The sequence below is a fragment of the Canis lupus genome, chromosome 15, assembly GCF_003254725.2.
Source record: "Canis lupus dingo isolate Sandy chromosome 15, ASM325472v2, whole genome shotgun sequence".
Lineage (NCBI taxonomy): Eukaryota > Metazoa > Chordata > Mammalia > Carnivora > Canidae > Canis > Canis lupus.
In genome coordinates, this window is record NC_064257.1 from 33,651,831 (window position 1) to 33,669,290 (window position 17,460).

The 17,460-nt window shown below is 40.0% G+C and overlaps 1 protein-coding gene across 1 annotated transcript; it reads right to left on the reverse strand.

The window, feature by feature from the left end:
• Positions 1 to 7,194: 7,194 nt before the first annotated feature.
• LOC112654398 (malate dehydrogenase, mitochondrial-like) lies at positions 7,195 to 11,615 on the reverse strand. The gene has a single exon (XM_025438886.3). It carries the CDS (start codon positions 10,485 to 10,487, stop codon positions 9,501 to 9,503), a length of 987 nt encoding a protein of 328 aa, XP_025294671.3. The 5' UTR covers positions 10,488 to 11,615; the 3' UTR covers positions 7,195 to 9,500.
• Between the last annotated feature and the right edge of the window lie 5,845 nt (positions 11,616 to 17,460).

The window sequence follows — 17,460 nt, forward strand, 5'->3', positions numbered from 1 at the left end:
AACTAAGGTAGTCTTTTTGGAGATCATTTGACAATATCCCTTTTAATGTCCATTTTTTTTAAGTACATTTATTTGACACAGCAACTCCACTTCCAGGAATGCAACCTCACATTGCTTCATATGCAGAGACTTGCCTATAATGACATTGATAAAAAGGATATTTATAAGAGCAAGGAAGGAAGAGAGAAAGGGAGGGAATTAAAGAAATTAAAATGTCCACTTATGAGAACTGGTCAAGTAAGTATGTGTACACCGCATTCAGAAAAAGTAAGATTTTTCCATTAAAAGTGATACTGCAGATAAATTTTTCTGAGGTGAAAATCATTCACATGTTACTAGATTTTAAAAAAATACAGGGGATCCCTGGGTGGCACGGCGGTTTGGCGCCTGCCTTTGGCCCAGGGCGCGATCCTGGAGACCCGGGATCAAATCCCATGTCGGGCTCCCAGTGCATGGAGCCTGCTTCTCCCTCTGCCTGTGTCTCTGCCTCTCTGTGTGTGTGTGTGTGACTATCATAAATAAATAAAAATTAAAAATAAAAATAAAAAATACAAAACTCTTTGTATTTGTCTGTTTCCATTTATATGAAGTTCAAGAACAGGCAAAACCAATCTAGCAATAGACAACAGGACAGAGGTTGGCTAGGAATAGAACAGGTAAAGAGAGTAGACTGATTTGAAAAGAGGTAAGGGAACTTTCTAGAGTGATGGAAATATTCTAATACTGGAATATGGCTTGACGGGGAGGAGAGGGACAGAATGGGTATACATTTGCCAAAATTCATCAAAATGTACCTTTAGCAACTATACATTCCATTCTATGTAAATTATACTTCAATTTGAATAAGGAAAAAAATAAATGTTTAACATAATTTATCATTAATAAAAATAATGTTTGTTTATGTACCTGCAGATAAGGATTTGGAGATGATTTTTGGGTGGGGAAATTGCAGAAACTTTTTTTTTTTACTGTGTTTCAATGAACCGCTCTTGTCCTTAATCTGGGTATCACCTCCCCCTTTCAAAAGGTAGTATGTGACTTACCCAAAGCATCACGGAGTCACGCCAGGTTTCAGAGTGCTCTACATTTCCATGAAGGGATACCACTGGAGTCCCACTCTTTGTGGAGGTCCTGATTCATAGTATGTGCTTACTGATGATTTGCCTCATTTTTCAGACAACTTCAAACGCCAAAGTTACACCAAGAATTTAGTCATTTTGAGGCATACTTTAAACAGATTTATAGAACCCAAATTCCTTTCAGGTCCAGAGGAGAAAACTTGAAATTACTGAAGGCAATGCAAATGCTGTGTGGCCTGAGAAGTAGCTATTCCTTTGCACATGTCCTGTTCAGCTTCTATGAATGGTTTTGCTGTTAGTTTCAACCCCAGAAGCAGCCTAACCTGAGCTCCACCCACTCCAGGAGGCCTATTACAGATAAGTCAGTCAGTGTTCTTGGGACAGGAAAGCTTTCTTTGCCAGGTGTGCTCATGGCCAAGGCTAGCTGTCCGCCATCTCTTGCTGGTAGCAGTTCATGTTCACATGCAGCCCACAAATCTCTGCAAGGGATGCTGGGTCATTAACCATGCAGGCACTATTACCTATTAACAATAACAGTGCAAACAACCATAGGGCAGTTAGTTGATGGGTGGAAGAGAGTGGCAATAGTCACAAGAAGATGAAACATAATTACATTCCTTTTCCTTAAAAACCCTGCAGGACAAATAGAAACTGACAACTACAGTAGGTGGGAACAAATGAGAAAGGAAATCTAGCTTTTCCTTGGGATACAGTCAAAGAAGTCAGTAACCAAACAGAGCTAAGGATAGTTCAACAACCCAACAACCTGGCTTGGTTCTAGACTGGGGGTGAAGCCAAATACCCAGAGCATCCATATCTCTAGCCCACTGAACAGCCTGCCAAAAATGGCCCACAGGGCCAGTCAGACTTACCAGGTCTCAAACTGAACATCCTTTCATTGCTCCCAACTTGTACTCCTTTTGCAAAGCCCACATCTCAGTAAATCACACTCGAATCTACCCCTTTACCAAATCAAGAACTTAGAAGCCATTAAAGCCTCCTCCATCATCTTCGACATACAATTATTTATTAGGTCCTGCAGATTCTACCTGCTAAATATTTTTTTTAATATTTTATTTATTTATTCATGAGAGAGAGAGAGAGGCAGAGACACAGGCAGAGGGAAAAGCAGGCTCCCTGCGGGAAGCCCCCGATACAGAACTCACTCCCAGGACCTTGGGATCACGGCCTGAGTAAAAGGTAGATGCTCAACCACTGAGCCACCCAGGCACTCCTAAATATTTTTCTGATTGGTCTTTCCTTCCAGGTCATGCCAGCTGTCACAAAACTCATTCTCCACTGTACTGCCTGAATAATCTTCCCAAAGTACAAATCTGATCATGTCATTGGCTTATTCTAGTACTTTCATGACTCTCCATTGCCTACCTAGAGGTTTCTTGAGACAATTTCAGATGTCTTCACTACTAGAGATTTAAATATGTGAAATCATGGAGTTCAATACAGCAAAGTCCGAGGCAGTATGGACCTGGAAAAGACCTGTCCCACTTAAAGGCATTCAGACCTGAAACTATTTTAAAATAGCTATGCCAGCCTAGTAAAATGATTTTCGAGGTCACTTTGATACTCCTGGTCCACACAGTAGAGTCTGAACTCCCTAACCTGCATCTAAGTCTGTGATATAGCTGATGCCTGCTTCTTTGGCCTCATCTTCAATTATTCTCAGCAAGCAGCTTTCGTTTTCCTGAAGAATCTTTTCACACAGTAGTGCCTTTGAACTTGACCTTCCCTTAGCCTGGGCCCCTCTTCTTTTTACTTTGCCTGATACTCTCATTTTAATACCTCTATTGCCAGCCTTCCTGGAGCCCTGGGGAGACCTGTACCCTGGACATACATCTCTTATAGTTCTTTCTCAGCTTGCAAATATTTATTTTTCTTCCATACTAGTTAGTACTTAAGGGACTTGTCTTATAATTGCACAAATTATATGTTACAAAAGAAACAGCAAAGGCAAGAGACAGCTTTCCTCCCCAACATTTTAAATAAGATTGAGAAAAATATTGTTTGCATCACAGAATACATTTTCAAAAAAATGTCTGGGTGTCCTTGGAGCTAATGGAGATTTGAAGAGGCCTCCAAATATGTACTATGCTATGTCCCTACGCAGTCTCTGCTCACCAAACCTTTACTGAATATGACATTGCAACAATCTTGTGTCAGAAAAACTGCTCTAGGTCTTGATCAGTTTCACAAAATGTTAATGGGGGTAATATTAATCATTACCATGAATTTTCAGTGTTCAAAAGAAAGAAAGGAAGAAGGATTCTGTTACATGCTCCAGTGCCTTTTTAAAAGTCACTCTAAGAAATAAAAGGGAACTTAACTCCACTCCCACAACTGGGTCACAAGATCCATTAGCTGAAGTAGTTGAGCGCTCAGTTACATGAAATAGCTCTATTTCTCAGAACTTGTCCAAAGGGATCTCCCCTGCCTGCAGAGATAGAAGTAAGGTAAAAAGAATCTTTTCTATACCTTTAAGTTTGACCTGCCCCATTTTTCTCTCTCTTCCTGTGATTTAAGCCATTGGGGAAGAATGGAAATAAAATGGGAAGTTCAAAAAGGAAGAGATCGTGAAGGCTGAAGGGGAAGGGGAAGGCAGTAGTGGGGGCTTACAAGGCATCTATGTCCGTTGTGACCAAGGTTAAATGAAATCAGCCACAAAGCTCCAATTAACCTCATCACTTCCTACTTTGCACACTAACAGACTGAGCTCTAGGCGTAACTTAAAATTGAGTAGTCTGGAGTGAACTCATTCATTATAAACCAGTTCCTCCCAGAGTATTACATACGTTTTTATCATTATTGTTGTCTTTGTTGGGATTTTAAGTGCTTTTATTCTTATTAGCCAATGTGAAAGCAATTTACTTAGTATTGGGCTGAAAAAAAAAAAAGCCCACAGATAGACTCCATTGTAATATAAAAATAAACATGCTTATGATAGAAAGTTGAAAAAATACAGCTAAGTGTAAGAAAAGGAAAAAGAACACCTATATTCAAAGATCTTTATATAATTGAGACCTTATTATATTTACTTTTAACAGTTAAAAAACTAACTCTGTAACAAGCTCATGCCTTGTTTTTAGAAACTAGTTTAGCATTGTTTTATAGCTACACAGTACTCTTGAAAGTAGATACGCTGTAATTTATATAATCTATTTACTAGAGATTTAGTTTTTATCAAACATATTTTGGATTAATAATATGGATTTAAATCTTTTAATAGCTCTCAATACCAGCTATAAGTAAATGAAACCTCTCCAAACAAGGTATAGGCAGCAGTAGGAGAACAGCTTAGGAAGCCCTTTAGTCATTGGTTTCCTTTAGCCAAGAAAAACAGGTAAAACATCACTGAATCATAAACAAAAGCAGGAAATACTCTGAAACTTCCTCAAGAATAATGTATTTCAAGGCGCCTGGGTGGCTCACTTGGTTAAGAGTCTGCCTTCAGCTCAGGTCACGATCTCAGGGTCCTGGGGTCGAGCCCCATTTTGGGCTCTCCACTCAGTGGCGAGTCTGCTTCCCTTTCTCCTTCTATCTCTATGATCTCTCTCACTTTCTCTCAAATAAATAAATAAAATCTTTAAAAAAAAAGAATAATGTATTTCATAAAACTATTGATTTGAAGGTGGGACCAATTTTAGGAAGACTGGAGAAAAGAGAGTAGTCTTGAAAAAAGAGCACAAATATATGAGAAGTGGTATAAAAACATGAAGTTGGGAAAAAGAAACCACAAGTTCTTAACATGACACTTGGCAGACTTTTCCATCCCTTAGGGCCTTTGATGGGGACTAGACACTGATAAGCTTGCCACAAGTCCTTAAATCTTAAAGAAACTTTTTTTTTAATTAATTTATTTGAGAGAGAGAGAGAGTGGGTGAGTGAAGAGAGAAGTAGAGGGAGAGAATCTCAAGCAGACTCCTCACTGAGCATAGAGTCTGAAGTAGGCTAAATCTCATAATCTGTGAGCCTCACTGAGCATAGAGTCTGAAGTAGGCTAAATCTCATAATCTGTAAGATCATGACCTGAGCCAAAAACCAAGAGTCATTTTTTTTAAGATTTTTTATTTATTTATTCATGAGAGAGACAGACATAGAGAGAGAGGCAGAGACACAGGCAGAGGGAGAAGCAGGCTCCATGCAGGGAGCCCGACGTGGGACTCAATCCCGGGTCACCAGGATCACGCCCTGGACTGAAGGCCGCACTAAACTGCTGAGCCACCAGGGCTGCCCCCAAGAGTCATTTAACCAACTGAGCCACCCAGGCGCCCTTTGGAGGAACACTTTCTTAAACAAAAGCTTTAAAAACCATTTGTTAACAGTGATCCTCTACCTACTCAAAGTGTCTTTTCACCAAATCATTCATCTTCTCCCATGCTCTCTAAACTTTACCAGAAACAAAGTAGGTAGCCAGAGAGGTTCTTTCACAGATTCAATATGGCTAGAATCACCACTGCGGAATGCTTTTATAGTGATATAGAATTTAGAGTCTTCTTAAAACCCTTTCCTTGGAACTTTGTGTCAATCTGGGGAAAATAAAATGCTATGTACCATTATACTTTCATTTGATTTTTTACTTAAATCAATTTTTTTTCTTAGAAAGCTATCTTTAAATTTTGAAATCACTCTACAAATCACTGCCCAACGTGTTTCCAATTATTTATTATCACAGTTTGTCTTCACAAAACCCAGAGAGATGGGTAGAGAAAGAATTATTAACTCTATTTCAGAGATAAGAAAACAGATGGAGAAAGTAAAGATGCTGTCACCAGAACCCAGATGTTTTGTATTTTGGCCCAGGATGTCTTCTCCTACAGACTGTCATAGAGGCTTTGGCAGACGGCATTGTTGGAGAGTCTATGGAGACATGACTTGTGCTTCTGTGATATCTCAAAGAAGTTTTGTACTTGTTTCAAACCTGACATATAAACCCTGAGTATTTTACTGAAGCATGTGTATCAATGTATTCTGTCTTAGAGCATCTCCAAGTTTCTTCATATGTGGATTGAAAAAGTTTCTTATTTAATTAATCCACAGATTAATAAACCAAAGATAATTTTAGCATTCATTTTTCCAAATAGTTAAAAGGGATAAAGATGAATCTTTACATACAGTAAAGTATTTGAAAAACCATGTTGTGATTTAAAATGACAAATAAAACTAGGAAATGCAAGTGTGTCTCTTAAAAGCAGAAAAATCTACACTATCTGTGGTTTAAATAAGTGAATATTTATCTTAACATTACCAAGCCCGGGATGCCTGAGTGGCTCAGCGGTTGAGCATCTGCCTTTGGCTCAGGGCATGATCCCGGGATCTCAGATCAAGTCCCATATTGGGCTCCTTGCATGGAGCCTGCTTCTCCCTTGGCCTATATCTCTGCCCCTCTCTGTGTCTCTCATGAATAAATAAATAAAATCTTTAAAAAAAATTACCAAGCCCTGTTGAAAAAGTAGAACAGTTCTTTCTTCTTTTCTTTCTTTACTTCTCTTTCTTGCCCACGGTCTTCCTTTTTTTTAATGGCTAGATATATAAAGGCTCAGCTCAGGGTAGCTCAGTCAGTTGTCTGCCTTCGGCTCAAGTCCTGATCCGGGGGTCCTGGGATCAAGCCCCCCATCAGGCTCCCTGCTCAGCAGGGAATCTGCTTCTCCTTCTCCCTCTGACCCTCATCTCCACTTGTGCTCTCTCTCTCTCTCTCGCAAATAAATAAATAAAATCTTTTAAAAAAGAGGGGGGACACCTGGATTGAGTGTGCCTTTGGCTCAGGATGTGATCCCAGGGTCTGGGGATCAAGTCCCATATCAGGGTCGCTGGGAGGAGCCTGCTTCTCTCTCTGCCTATGTCTCTGCCTCTCTTTCCATGTCTCTCATGAATAAATAAATAAAATCTTTAAAAAATAAAAATAATAAAGGCTCAGCCTAGAAAACTCATCAGTAGAAAATGCATCTATGTGTACATGTATGGCTATTTGCCTTTTTAAATAACGTGGCTTTTCTCTAAACCTGGAATGTAAAAGACTCTTGGAGAACATATAACTGAAATAGAACACATCTTCCATATATCATATTTTAATGTATTATTTTCTCTTTAAAAATGAAAGGAAAAATGATGTTAAAAGTTACTTTCATTAGGGATGAAGGGGTCTGTGTGTGTGCATGTATGTATACACATGTATATTTTTGTTGTTGAAGAGCAGTTTTCCAAGAGCCCTAAACTAGCCTGGATGTGGTTACAATTTAGCACTTGACGACATTGAGTTTAACTGGACTTGTATTGTTTCACGTTTCCTGAAAAGACTGCGGTATCTTGAGATTAAGAATTCTGTCTTCTATTTCTTTTGTATATTCCACAGTGCCCGCCCCAATGTTTATATTGAGTTTAAAGATGAAGCGCCTGGCTGGCTGAGTTGCCATTCCATCTTGGGGTTGTGAGTTAGAGCCCTATGTTGGATGTAGAGATTGCTTAAAAATAAATTCTTAAAAAGAAAAAAAATAAAGAAAGAAATTCACCCAATGTTCCATAAGAACCAATCCTACTGGGGATCGCTGGGTGGCGCAGCGGTTTGGCACCTGCCTTTGGCCCAGGGCGCGATCCTGGAGACCCGGGATCGAATCCCACGTCTGACTCCCGGTGCATGGAGCCTGCTTCTCCCTCTGCCTGTGTCTCTGCCTCTCTCTCTCTCTGTGTGTGACTATCATAAATAAATAAAAATTAAAAAAAAAGAACCAATCCTACTAACCATCCAATCTTTGAAATAAATTGTTCTCATTCTCTGTAAACTAGATGTTAATATTAACATTTTGTGGAACATCTTGACCCAATAATAATGTGCATTTATATCATACGATTGCAAATATTACTATTGTTACTATTATTAAAAAACAATGTTTTTGTGCTTGTTCTCTGGATATTTTAAGGCCTCAGACATAATTTTATAAGTGTAGTGAATAGGAGTAATAGAAAGCAGAGAAGTCCACTACCCTGAATCTCTATTAGAATTTTTTTAATATTTATTGATTTATTTGAGAGATAAAGTGAGCACACACATGTGCAGGGGGTGGGGTGGTGAGGGAGGAGTCAAGAGAGAGAATCTCAAGCAGACTCCTCGATGAGCGTGGAGCCTACCTTGGGGCTCCATCTGGCAACCCTGAGATTACAACTTGAGCCAAAATCAAGAGTTGGTGGCTTAACTAACTGAGCTACCCAGGGGCCCCCCTAGCAGATTGTTTCCCCTCTAGTAGATTGTTTATAAGAGTATGGAGGGACCCTTAGAATGGAAAGTTGGAGACATCACAGAGCTATCTGGGAGCTCAGACATATTAACTCATACCAGAATACAGCATCACTACTGGGAAACTTCTTGTCTCAGCCGAGTCTAAAATAATTCCTTTTTAAGCAATAGGTATTTACTAAAACTGCCTTTGTTGTATTCTTTCTGTTCCTCTTTCTTGGTTCCAGACAGTTTCTGTCTCTACATCTGATTTATAAGCTATGACCAGCTCGTGACTATAAGATCTTATTCTTGAACCCCATACTGGGATTGTTGACAGTGTTACCTGATTCCAACTTTGCCTCTAACTTCCTAACAACAAATCCAGACTCTTCTTGCCTTCATCTAGAATTTACAGGTAAATCCATATCATGTAGCAGTTCTTAATCCTTTTGAGAGATTTCTTGAAAATATATGAAAGCTATGAACTCATCCACTCCAAAAAAAAAAAAGTACACATATACACAAAGATTTGCCACAATTTCAAGAGGTTCACCATCCAACTGAAGCCACTTTCAAGGGGCTTCTGCTGGTAGTAACCTATAGTATTAAAAAAAACAAAAAACAAAAACAACTCATAAAACAATGCAATCTGTATAATCTAGGATACATTTTTATACCCACGAATGAATAACTTCCTTTCAACTTTCAGATAGAAAGGAGAAAGATAAACTCAGCTATCCAGAACCAAATTAATAAACTTACATGGTTCTTTCTAATCCTGATTAACTAAGTTTCTAAATAGTCACAAAAGTCCAAAGACCTCCTCTGTTTTAGTCATTACAAGTAGATATCAATAATTCTTGGTAGAGTTTGAGAAAAGCTAGTGCTTGTCTTTATCACTTCCAAGATTTTTCTTCTAAAAAATCACCAAGGTAATATAAGTACATTGAAGAAATGCTGGAAAGTGAGGAAAAGCATACATAAGAGTTTTATTTTTTTATTTTTTATTTTTTTAAAAAGAAAATGGAAGCCTGCTTTTATTGATGCACACATTGACGGACCTGTGATTGGAAGGGGTGGCGACATTAACATGACACTCGTGGTTAACGCAAGGGAAACATGAGGGCAGGAGATGGCTTTGCAGGGACATGATGCCTTCATAAGTTAGGGAAATGGAGTGCTAGCTGGCTGCCCTTTCATTTCATGTTCTTCACAAACTCCTCTCCCTTTTTGATGGAGGCCTTCAGCTCAGGGATGGCTTCTGCTATCATCTTCTCTTCAAAAGGGGAGATCTTGCCAATGCCTAGATTCTTCTCGATGCCCTTTTTCTCCAGCAGTAATGGTGTGGAGAAATAGTCACTGTCTGTGTCCTGGGATTTAACAAAGGAACATTCGACAATTCCTTCCTTCCCATTCACTGCATCCACAAGGGAGAAGACAAACCGGGCTCCAGCGTATGCCATGGACAGGGTGGCAGAGCCTGCTCCAGCTTTGGCCTTCACCACCTCCGTGCCGGCCTCCTGAATCTGCCCAGTGACGGCTGTCAGCTGGTCCTGGGGAAGGTCCACCTTGGGAGTGCACTGAGAGATCAGAGGGATAATGGTCTTCCCGGCATGACCACCAATGACAGGAACATTGGCTCGCGCGGGATCCAAACCCTTTAGTTCTGCAGTGAAAGTGTTGGCCCTGACAATGTCCAGGGTCGTCACCCCGAAGATTTTATTGGAGTCGTAAGCTCCGTGTTTCTTGAAAACCTCCGTTGCAATTGGGATGGTGGAGTTGACCGGATTTGAAATGGCGCAGATCACGGCTTCGGGGCAATGCTGGGCGCAGGCAGCAGTCAGGGTGTCCACAATTGAGGCATTGGTGTTGAACAGGTCATCCCGTGTCATGCCTGGTTTTCTTGGGACTCCGGCTGGAATAACCACCACATCGCAGCCTTTGAGGCAATCCGGCAGCTGCTCAGGTCCAAGGTAGCCTTTCACGGTTGCTCTGGTCTCGATGTGGCTCAGATCTGCGGCCACTCTGGGTGTATGAGCAATATCGTAGAGGGTCAGGCAGCTCACTATCTGCCTGATTCCTCCGGAAGCCCCAAGCACAGCTACTTTAGCATTGTTCTGGGCCGAGGTGCTGACGCTGCGGCGGAGAGAGGCACCGGCAGGGCGGGCAAGGGCGGAGAGCATGGTTGGTTGGAGCAAGCGGGGAGCTGAAGAGTAGGCGCAGGAGCCTGCGGCTGGCAGGTGACACCAACGACCTCCACACTGCACAGGGCCTCCCGGCTCCTACATAAGACTTTTAAATCATTTCTTTTGCCTTCGTGGATGTATCTTGCAAGAAGTTACTGTGGCCAAGTTCAAAAAGGGTGTTGCCTGTGTTCTCCTCTAGGATTTTGATGGAATCTTGTCTCACATTTAGATCTTTCATCCATTTTGAGTTTATCTTTGTGTATGGTGAAAGACAGTGGTCTAGTTTCATTCTTCTGCATGTGGATGTCCAATTTTCCCAGCACCATTTATTGAAGAGACTGTCTTTCTTCCAGGGGATAGTCTTTCCTCCTTTATCGAATATTAGTTGACCATAAAGTTGAGGGTCCACTTCTGGATTCTCTGTTCTGTTCCATTCATCTATGTGTCTGTTTTTGTGCCAGTACCACACTGTTTTGGTGACCACAGCTTTGTAATACAACCTGAAATCTGGCACTGTGATGCCCCCAGCTATGGTTTTCTTTTTTAAAATTCCCCTGGCTATTCGGGGTCTTTTCTGATTCCACACAAATCTTAAAATAATTTGTTCTAATTCTCTGAAGAAAGTTGATGGTATTTTGATAGGGAAAAGCAAAAGTGAACTATTGGGACTTCTTCAAGATAAGAAGCTTTTGCACAGCAAAGGATACAGTCAACAAAACTAAAAGACAACCTACAGAATGGGAGAAGATATTTGCAAATGACGTATCAGATAAAGGGCTAGTTTCCAAGATCTATAAAGAATTTATTAAACTCAACACCAAAGAAACAAACAATCCAATCATGAAATGGGCAAAAGACATGAACAGAAATCTCACAGAGGAAGACATAGACATGGCCAACATGCACATGAGAAAATGCTCCACATCACTGGCCATCAGGGAAATACAAATCAAAACCACAATGAGATACCACCTCACACCAGTGAGAATGGGGAAAATTAACAAGGCAGGAAACCACAAATGTTGGAGAGGATGCGGAGAAAAGGGAACCCTCTTGCACTGTTGGTGGGAATGTGAACTGGTGCAGCCACTCTGGAAAACTGTGTGGAGGTTCCCCAAAGAGTTAAAAATAGACCTGCCCTACGACCCAGCAATTGCACTGCTGGGGACTTACCCCAAAGATACAGATGCAATGAAACGCCGGGAAACCTGCACCCCAATGTTTATAGCAGCAATGTCCACAATAGCCACACTGTGGAAGGAGCCTCAGTGTCCATCGAAAGATGAATGGATAAAGAAGATGTGGTCTATGTATACAATGGAATATTACTCAGCCATTAGAAATGACAAATACCCACCATTTGCTTCAATGTGGATGGAACTGGAGGGTATTATGCTGAGTGAAATAATTGGAAAAGGACAAACATTATATGTTCTCATTCATTTGGGGAATATAAATAATAGTGAAAGGGAATATAAGGGAAGGCAGAAGAAATGGGTAGGAAATATCAGAAAAGGAGACAGAACATGAAGATCCTAACTCTGGGAAATGAACTAGGGGTGGTGGAAGGGGAGGAGGGCGGGGGGGGTAGGGGTGAATGGGTGATGGGCACTTGATGGGATGAGCACTGGGTGTTATTCTGTATGTTGGCAAATTGAACACCAATAAAAAATAAATTTATTTAAAAAAAGAGTGTTAAATCACTTGCAATCCTAACACCAAAGATACCTAATATTTTAATGTCCAAGTTTCCAGTCTTTTTAAATTCATATTTGTTATGCCAGAACACCTTTCCTTCAAGTTCAAGTTCTTCTTTTATATAAGAACTTGTTGTGCATTCAAAGACTTAGTTCAATCTTTGGGGGTCTAAGAAACTTTTAGGTTCTCTAAGACTTGCCCCAGGCCTATACATTTCTGGGCTCTGACTACAAATTCACCGGCCAGCCTCTTGATCTACACACAGTGTGAACTGTAGCTGAAGGCAAGGCATTTATCAGATTGCTATTGTGTCTTCTAGTTATTAGCTCTGCTGTCAATGTTTATCACTGTGGTAATTACAGTTTTGACATTCTACTGCCTGAGCTGAACACTTGGCTCCACTGCCATCTTCTAGTTTTGTGAACTGGACAAATTATATAACTCATCTGTGCCTCCGTGTTCTCATCTGTAAAATGGGCATGTTGGTGGAGACTAAATGAATTAACATCTATAAAGTATGAGGACACGGGGTATCATCTTGGAAGCGCTCAGGAGATGCTATTATTGTTATTCTATATATTGCATATATTCTTTATGTATTGTTATCATTTCCCATATTTTCTGGTTTGTTAGTTCTGCTCAGTCACTATTCGTCCAGTCACCTAGTCCACTATACTCTAGCAAACTCTCCCTAGACATAAATGATTTTACCTCAGAGCTTTTTTAAGTAGATTCATTTATTCATTTGATATTTTTTGAGAATGACTATGTGCAGGTCCTACAATCGGTCTTGGATACTGCAGAGGCCTCTACCCTCAAGTGTTTGGAATCTCTTGGGGGCAACAGATTAAAAAAAAGAAAATGAAAAGAATATTTGTAATACCAAGTGATGAGTGTGACCACAGAAAAAATACAGGGGACAGGGCAGACCTGGTGGCTCAGCGGTTTAGCACCGCCTTCATCCCGGGGCATGATCCTGGAGAACTGGGATCGAGTCCTATGTTGGGCTCCCTACATGGAGCCTGCTTCTCCCTCTGCCTGTGTCTCTGCCTCTTTCTCTCTCTCCTTCTCTGCATCTCTCATGAGTAAATAAATAAAATCTTTAAAAAGAAAGAAAGGAAGAAAAAGAAAGAAAAGAAAGAAAAGAAAAGAAAAGAAAAGAAAAAAGAAAGAAAAGAAAGAAAAGAAAAGAAAAGAAAAGAAAAGAAAAGAAAAGAAAAAAGAAAAGAAAAGAAAAGAAAAGAAAAAGAAATACAGGGGACAGAAACAGAGACTGCAACCAGACTTTGCAGGAGAGAGAAAATGCCTCCTAGAGGAAGGGACTCTAAATTGAGTCCTGAAGCAGGAGTTAGCCAAAGAGGGGTGAGAGCCAGAGAGAAAGGTTATGTTTGGAAAATAAAGGATTTGACTATGAGCTCTTAAGGTCCCTTCCAGTAAAAAACTATAGGACTCTGCTGTCTACCTGATATGGAAATCTACCTGACCCTTCCTGCTATGTCCAACGCTAGCCTAAGCACCTACAAAATGTCATTTTAGTTGGAGGCAGCAAACAGGATAGTTTTAGAGAAAGCATAAGCCTATTAATGCTCATTAAAGCAGCCATACTTTTTTCTTTTATATGTACAACTGATGTTTTCTCAATATTTGTCAAATGCTATAGAACTGTGGCTTTTAAAAAGTCCCCTCTTCCAATGAAATCACCAGCTCAAAGTCCCAGCTAAAGAGAAGTTCTACAGTCCTTTGTGTAGCTACCTGCTATAGACTGAATGTTTGCATTGCTTTAAAATTCCAACATTGAAATCCTAACCCACAATGTGATGGTGTTATAAAATGAGCCTTTAAGAGATGATTACATCACGAGGGCAGAGCCCACCAGAATGGGATTAGTGCCCTTACATGAGACTAAGGGGTGCTCCCTTGCCCTTTCCACCTTGTGAGGACACAAGGAACCAGGAAGCATCTATGAATGAGGAAGTGAGTTCTTAGTATATGCTGAATCTGCCAGCACCTTGATCTTGGACTTTCCAATTTCCAAAACTGTGAGAAATAAATGTCAGGTTCTGAGGACTGAGTTCATCATATTACTCACTTAGGGTAAATATATACATATAAATAATATATATTACCCTCAATATTAATATATTTATAATATATATATTTCACATGGAAATGACCATTAATTTGTTTCAATTTATGGAATAATATTGGTTACAACTTTTTGCATAGGTGAGTAATTTTGATGTCCTATTTTTTTTTTTATTTTACAAAAATACTGCATAATTTGCAAACTGCATTTTTGGTTATTCCAATCATTCTAGAATCTAATACTTGTATCATGAGTGTGTACAACTTCTAATAGTACAAAGGTTCATTTCCATGTCCCATGAAATATAAAACATTTCTCTTCTCCTCCTGTTTCCTTCTTCTCCTCCATTTTCCAAATGGCTTACAACTTCAACAACAATCAGCTCATAGCCTACCTAGTTTCCTCCATGCTCCCAACCCATCTTCCCTGCTCCAATAACCCAGATTATTTTGAAAGAAATCTCAGACATCATATCACTTCAGCTCTGAATATTTTAATATATATCTCTAAGAGGCAAGGAGTTCCCTTTTCAAATATCTTCATAGTCCCCCAAGATAACAACAGCTGCTTAGTATCATAAAATAGCGTTCACCTTCCCTTATTGCCCTATGTCTTTCTTCTTGTTTGTTTGTTTTAATCTATATTAAAACAAGGTCCATACATTACAATTGAGTAACATCTCTCTTATGGGCAAACATTCTTTTTTTAGGCTTTTTCCTCAAACGAAAATGAAGAATTGTGATGTAGCAAAAACAAGCAATTCTGAATGAAGCAGGAGTTTAAAATGCTGTCCTAAAGAAGGTGGTGAAAATGTCAAGTCACCGCCTTTGCCCAGGAGATAAGCACTTGGCATACACCTTTCCCTGAATGATAAAGAAGGAAAGTGGGAGCTGTGCTTCCCAGTAACATTTTTATTAGCCACCCAGAACTGTACATAAACATGATGCCTGTGAAACAAAGTGCTCTGCCATAAATAGTAATTGAGGAAATAGAAAATGAGTTGTAAGTCTGAAAATCATTTCTTTACTTCAATGAAAAAGAAGCTTATAAACGGGTAAACCAGTCTCTTTTAAAGTCTTGCTAATGCTGGTTGCACTAATCCTTTTAAGGGTTTCTAATCCTGAAGCTTTAGTTTAATTTAATTTATAGCTTTTGAATTTTCAGCTATTGCTTACTCCATTCTAATCTGTGCCTTTCATCACAAAAAGAAAATCACTTTAGATGACATGAAATTGTAACCAAGACTTCCACGTCCATTTTGCACTGTAAGAGCTTCTCTTACCATCCTACCTTAAACAAAGCTCCTTTTACATTTTTTTAAAGATTTATTTATTTACAATAGACAGAGAGAGAGAGAGAGAGAGAGGCAGAGACACAGGAGGAGGGAGAAGCAGGCTCCATGCCGGGAGCCCGATGTGGGACTCGATCCCGGGACTCCAGGATTGCGCCCTGGGCCAAAGGCAGGCACCAAAAGCCACCCAGGGATCCCCGTCCTTTTACATTTTAAAATGGAAAGAAATCCCAGTGTCAGAACACCATACAAAACAATCACTATGTAATAAAAGAGGCAAGACAAGCTTACAGTGATACAGTGCAGGAGTTAAGAATATGGGCTGTGAAGAGAAAAGGCTGTCCCTGTTTTTTTGCCTATAAAATGGGGACAATAAATAGTAGCTGTCTCATAATACTGCTATTGGGATCATTCAAGTGTGATCATGAAAAGCACACAGCACTGAATATCATTTAGTAATGACTATTATTATCACTGGAAAGACACAGGAAGGGATGATTTGTCATGATCAGTTTTACCTTGAGAGATAGAACTTACTTTATGGTAATATTGTGAGTCAGTTACCAAAGAAGGCAGCAAGCTCCCTGCACAGCACCCCTATTGCACTGCCTCCCATAAAAAGACCCAGGGAAAATAAGGACCCTGGGGAGGGAACGTTAGTTACCCTCTCTGATGGCTCCAAATATTTGAAAATAGTACAAGAAATGGTTCCGTGTGTAACAAGTTCTAGGTAAGATAATACTGTGCTAAGTGCACTAAACAGATTAACCTGAAATTGGACTCTGATCCCCAGGAAACAGGCCGGTGTAGCCCAGTCCTTACTGGCCCTGACGAGGAAAAACAACCTCATGTCTATCTCAACTGTGATCTGGCTGGATATGATCTAAGCTTTGAACGGTGCCTAAGCGCATTTCAGATGCATAATACCTGTTAGACAATACTAAGCAGGGAGCTTTGGGCTCAGGTGTGCACTCTGATACTGAGGAACAGACATAGGAAAATGAAGATCCAGCATTATAATTCGGCCTTTCTCTATTCCATCATTTAGTCAGACTAAAATTTCCTTTTCTCTCAGGTGTTTAAATAATTGCAAAAACTAACTCAATAAATAACAAAAAAGTAGGGGGTGGTAATTTGTATGATAGCATTCTTCCGTTCAAATCATTTGTTGCAAAATCCCTTTTAAAACCTTTTCCTCACAACTCCTAGCCCTTTGCAAGCACCAGCCCTCTGCATTATTCCTCTGCTCCTTGAGGAAACAGAGGAGGAGGAGAGGTCTCCAAAGAAAATTTTCTTGTTAATAATATCCTATGTTTAAATGCCTTAGAGCATTTAAATGCTTTAAAACACTCTCAGATCCACCGTGGTCTTGTACAAGATGGTATAAATGATACCATACCTGACAGGTGAGAAAAGTTATATATAGTGATTGGTGCAGGTGAGACCTGAACTGCAGATCTTTTCAACCAAATGCAACAATCTGGAACCTGAAGCAAGTGGCTGCACACTCATGCTCACCAGTTTCCTGTGCAGTTTTTCCTCCCTTCGGTGAGTCTGTTCCAGCCATCTTCCTCTTTCCTCTTCAATTCTGATTCATGCCTCACCTCATGTAATTACTAAATGGGAAAGATTTGAGTAGACCAATATCCAATCAACCAATATTCACTGAACACAAACTAGAAGCTAGACCTCTGAAGCAGAGGGAAAGTTCATCTTTATCATTTAAGACGACTATGGTGAGATTACTTCTTATCAATCTGAGCCAATTATCTTATAAAATAATATCTGCATACTAGCCAAAATGGAGTCCCTAGCTGGATGTATGCAGCCCCTGCTTATAAATCTGGAAATAAACTTCAAGCAGCTTCTATAAGAGAGCTAAGGCCCGGGAAATG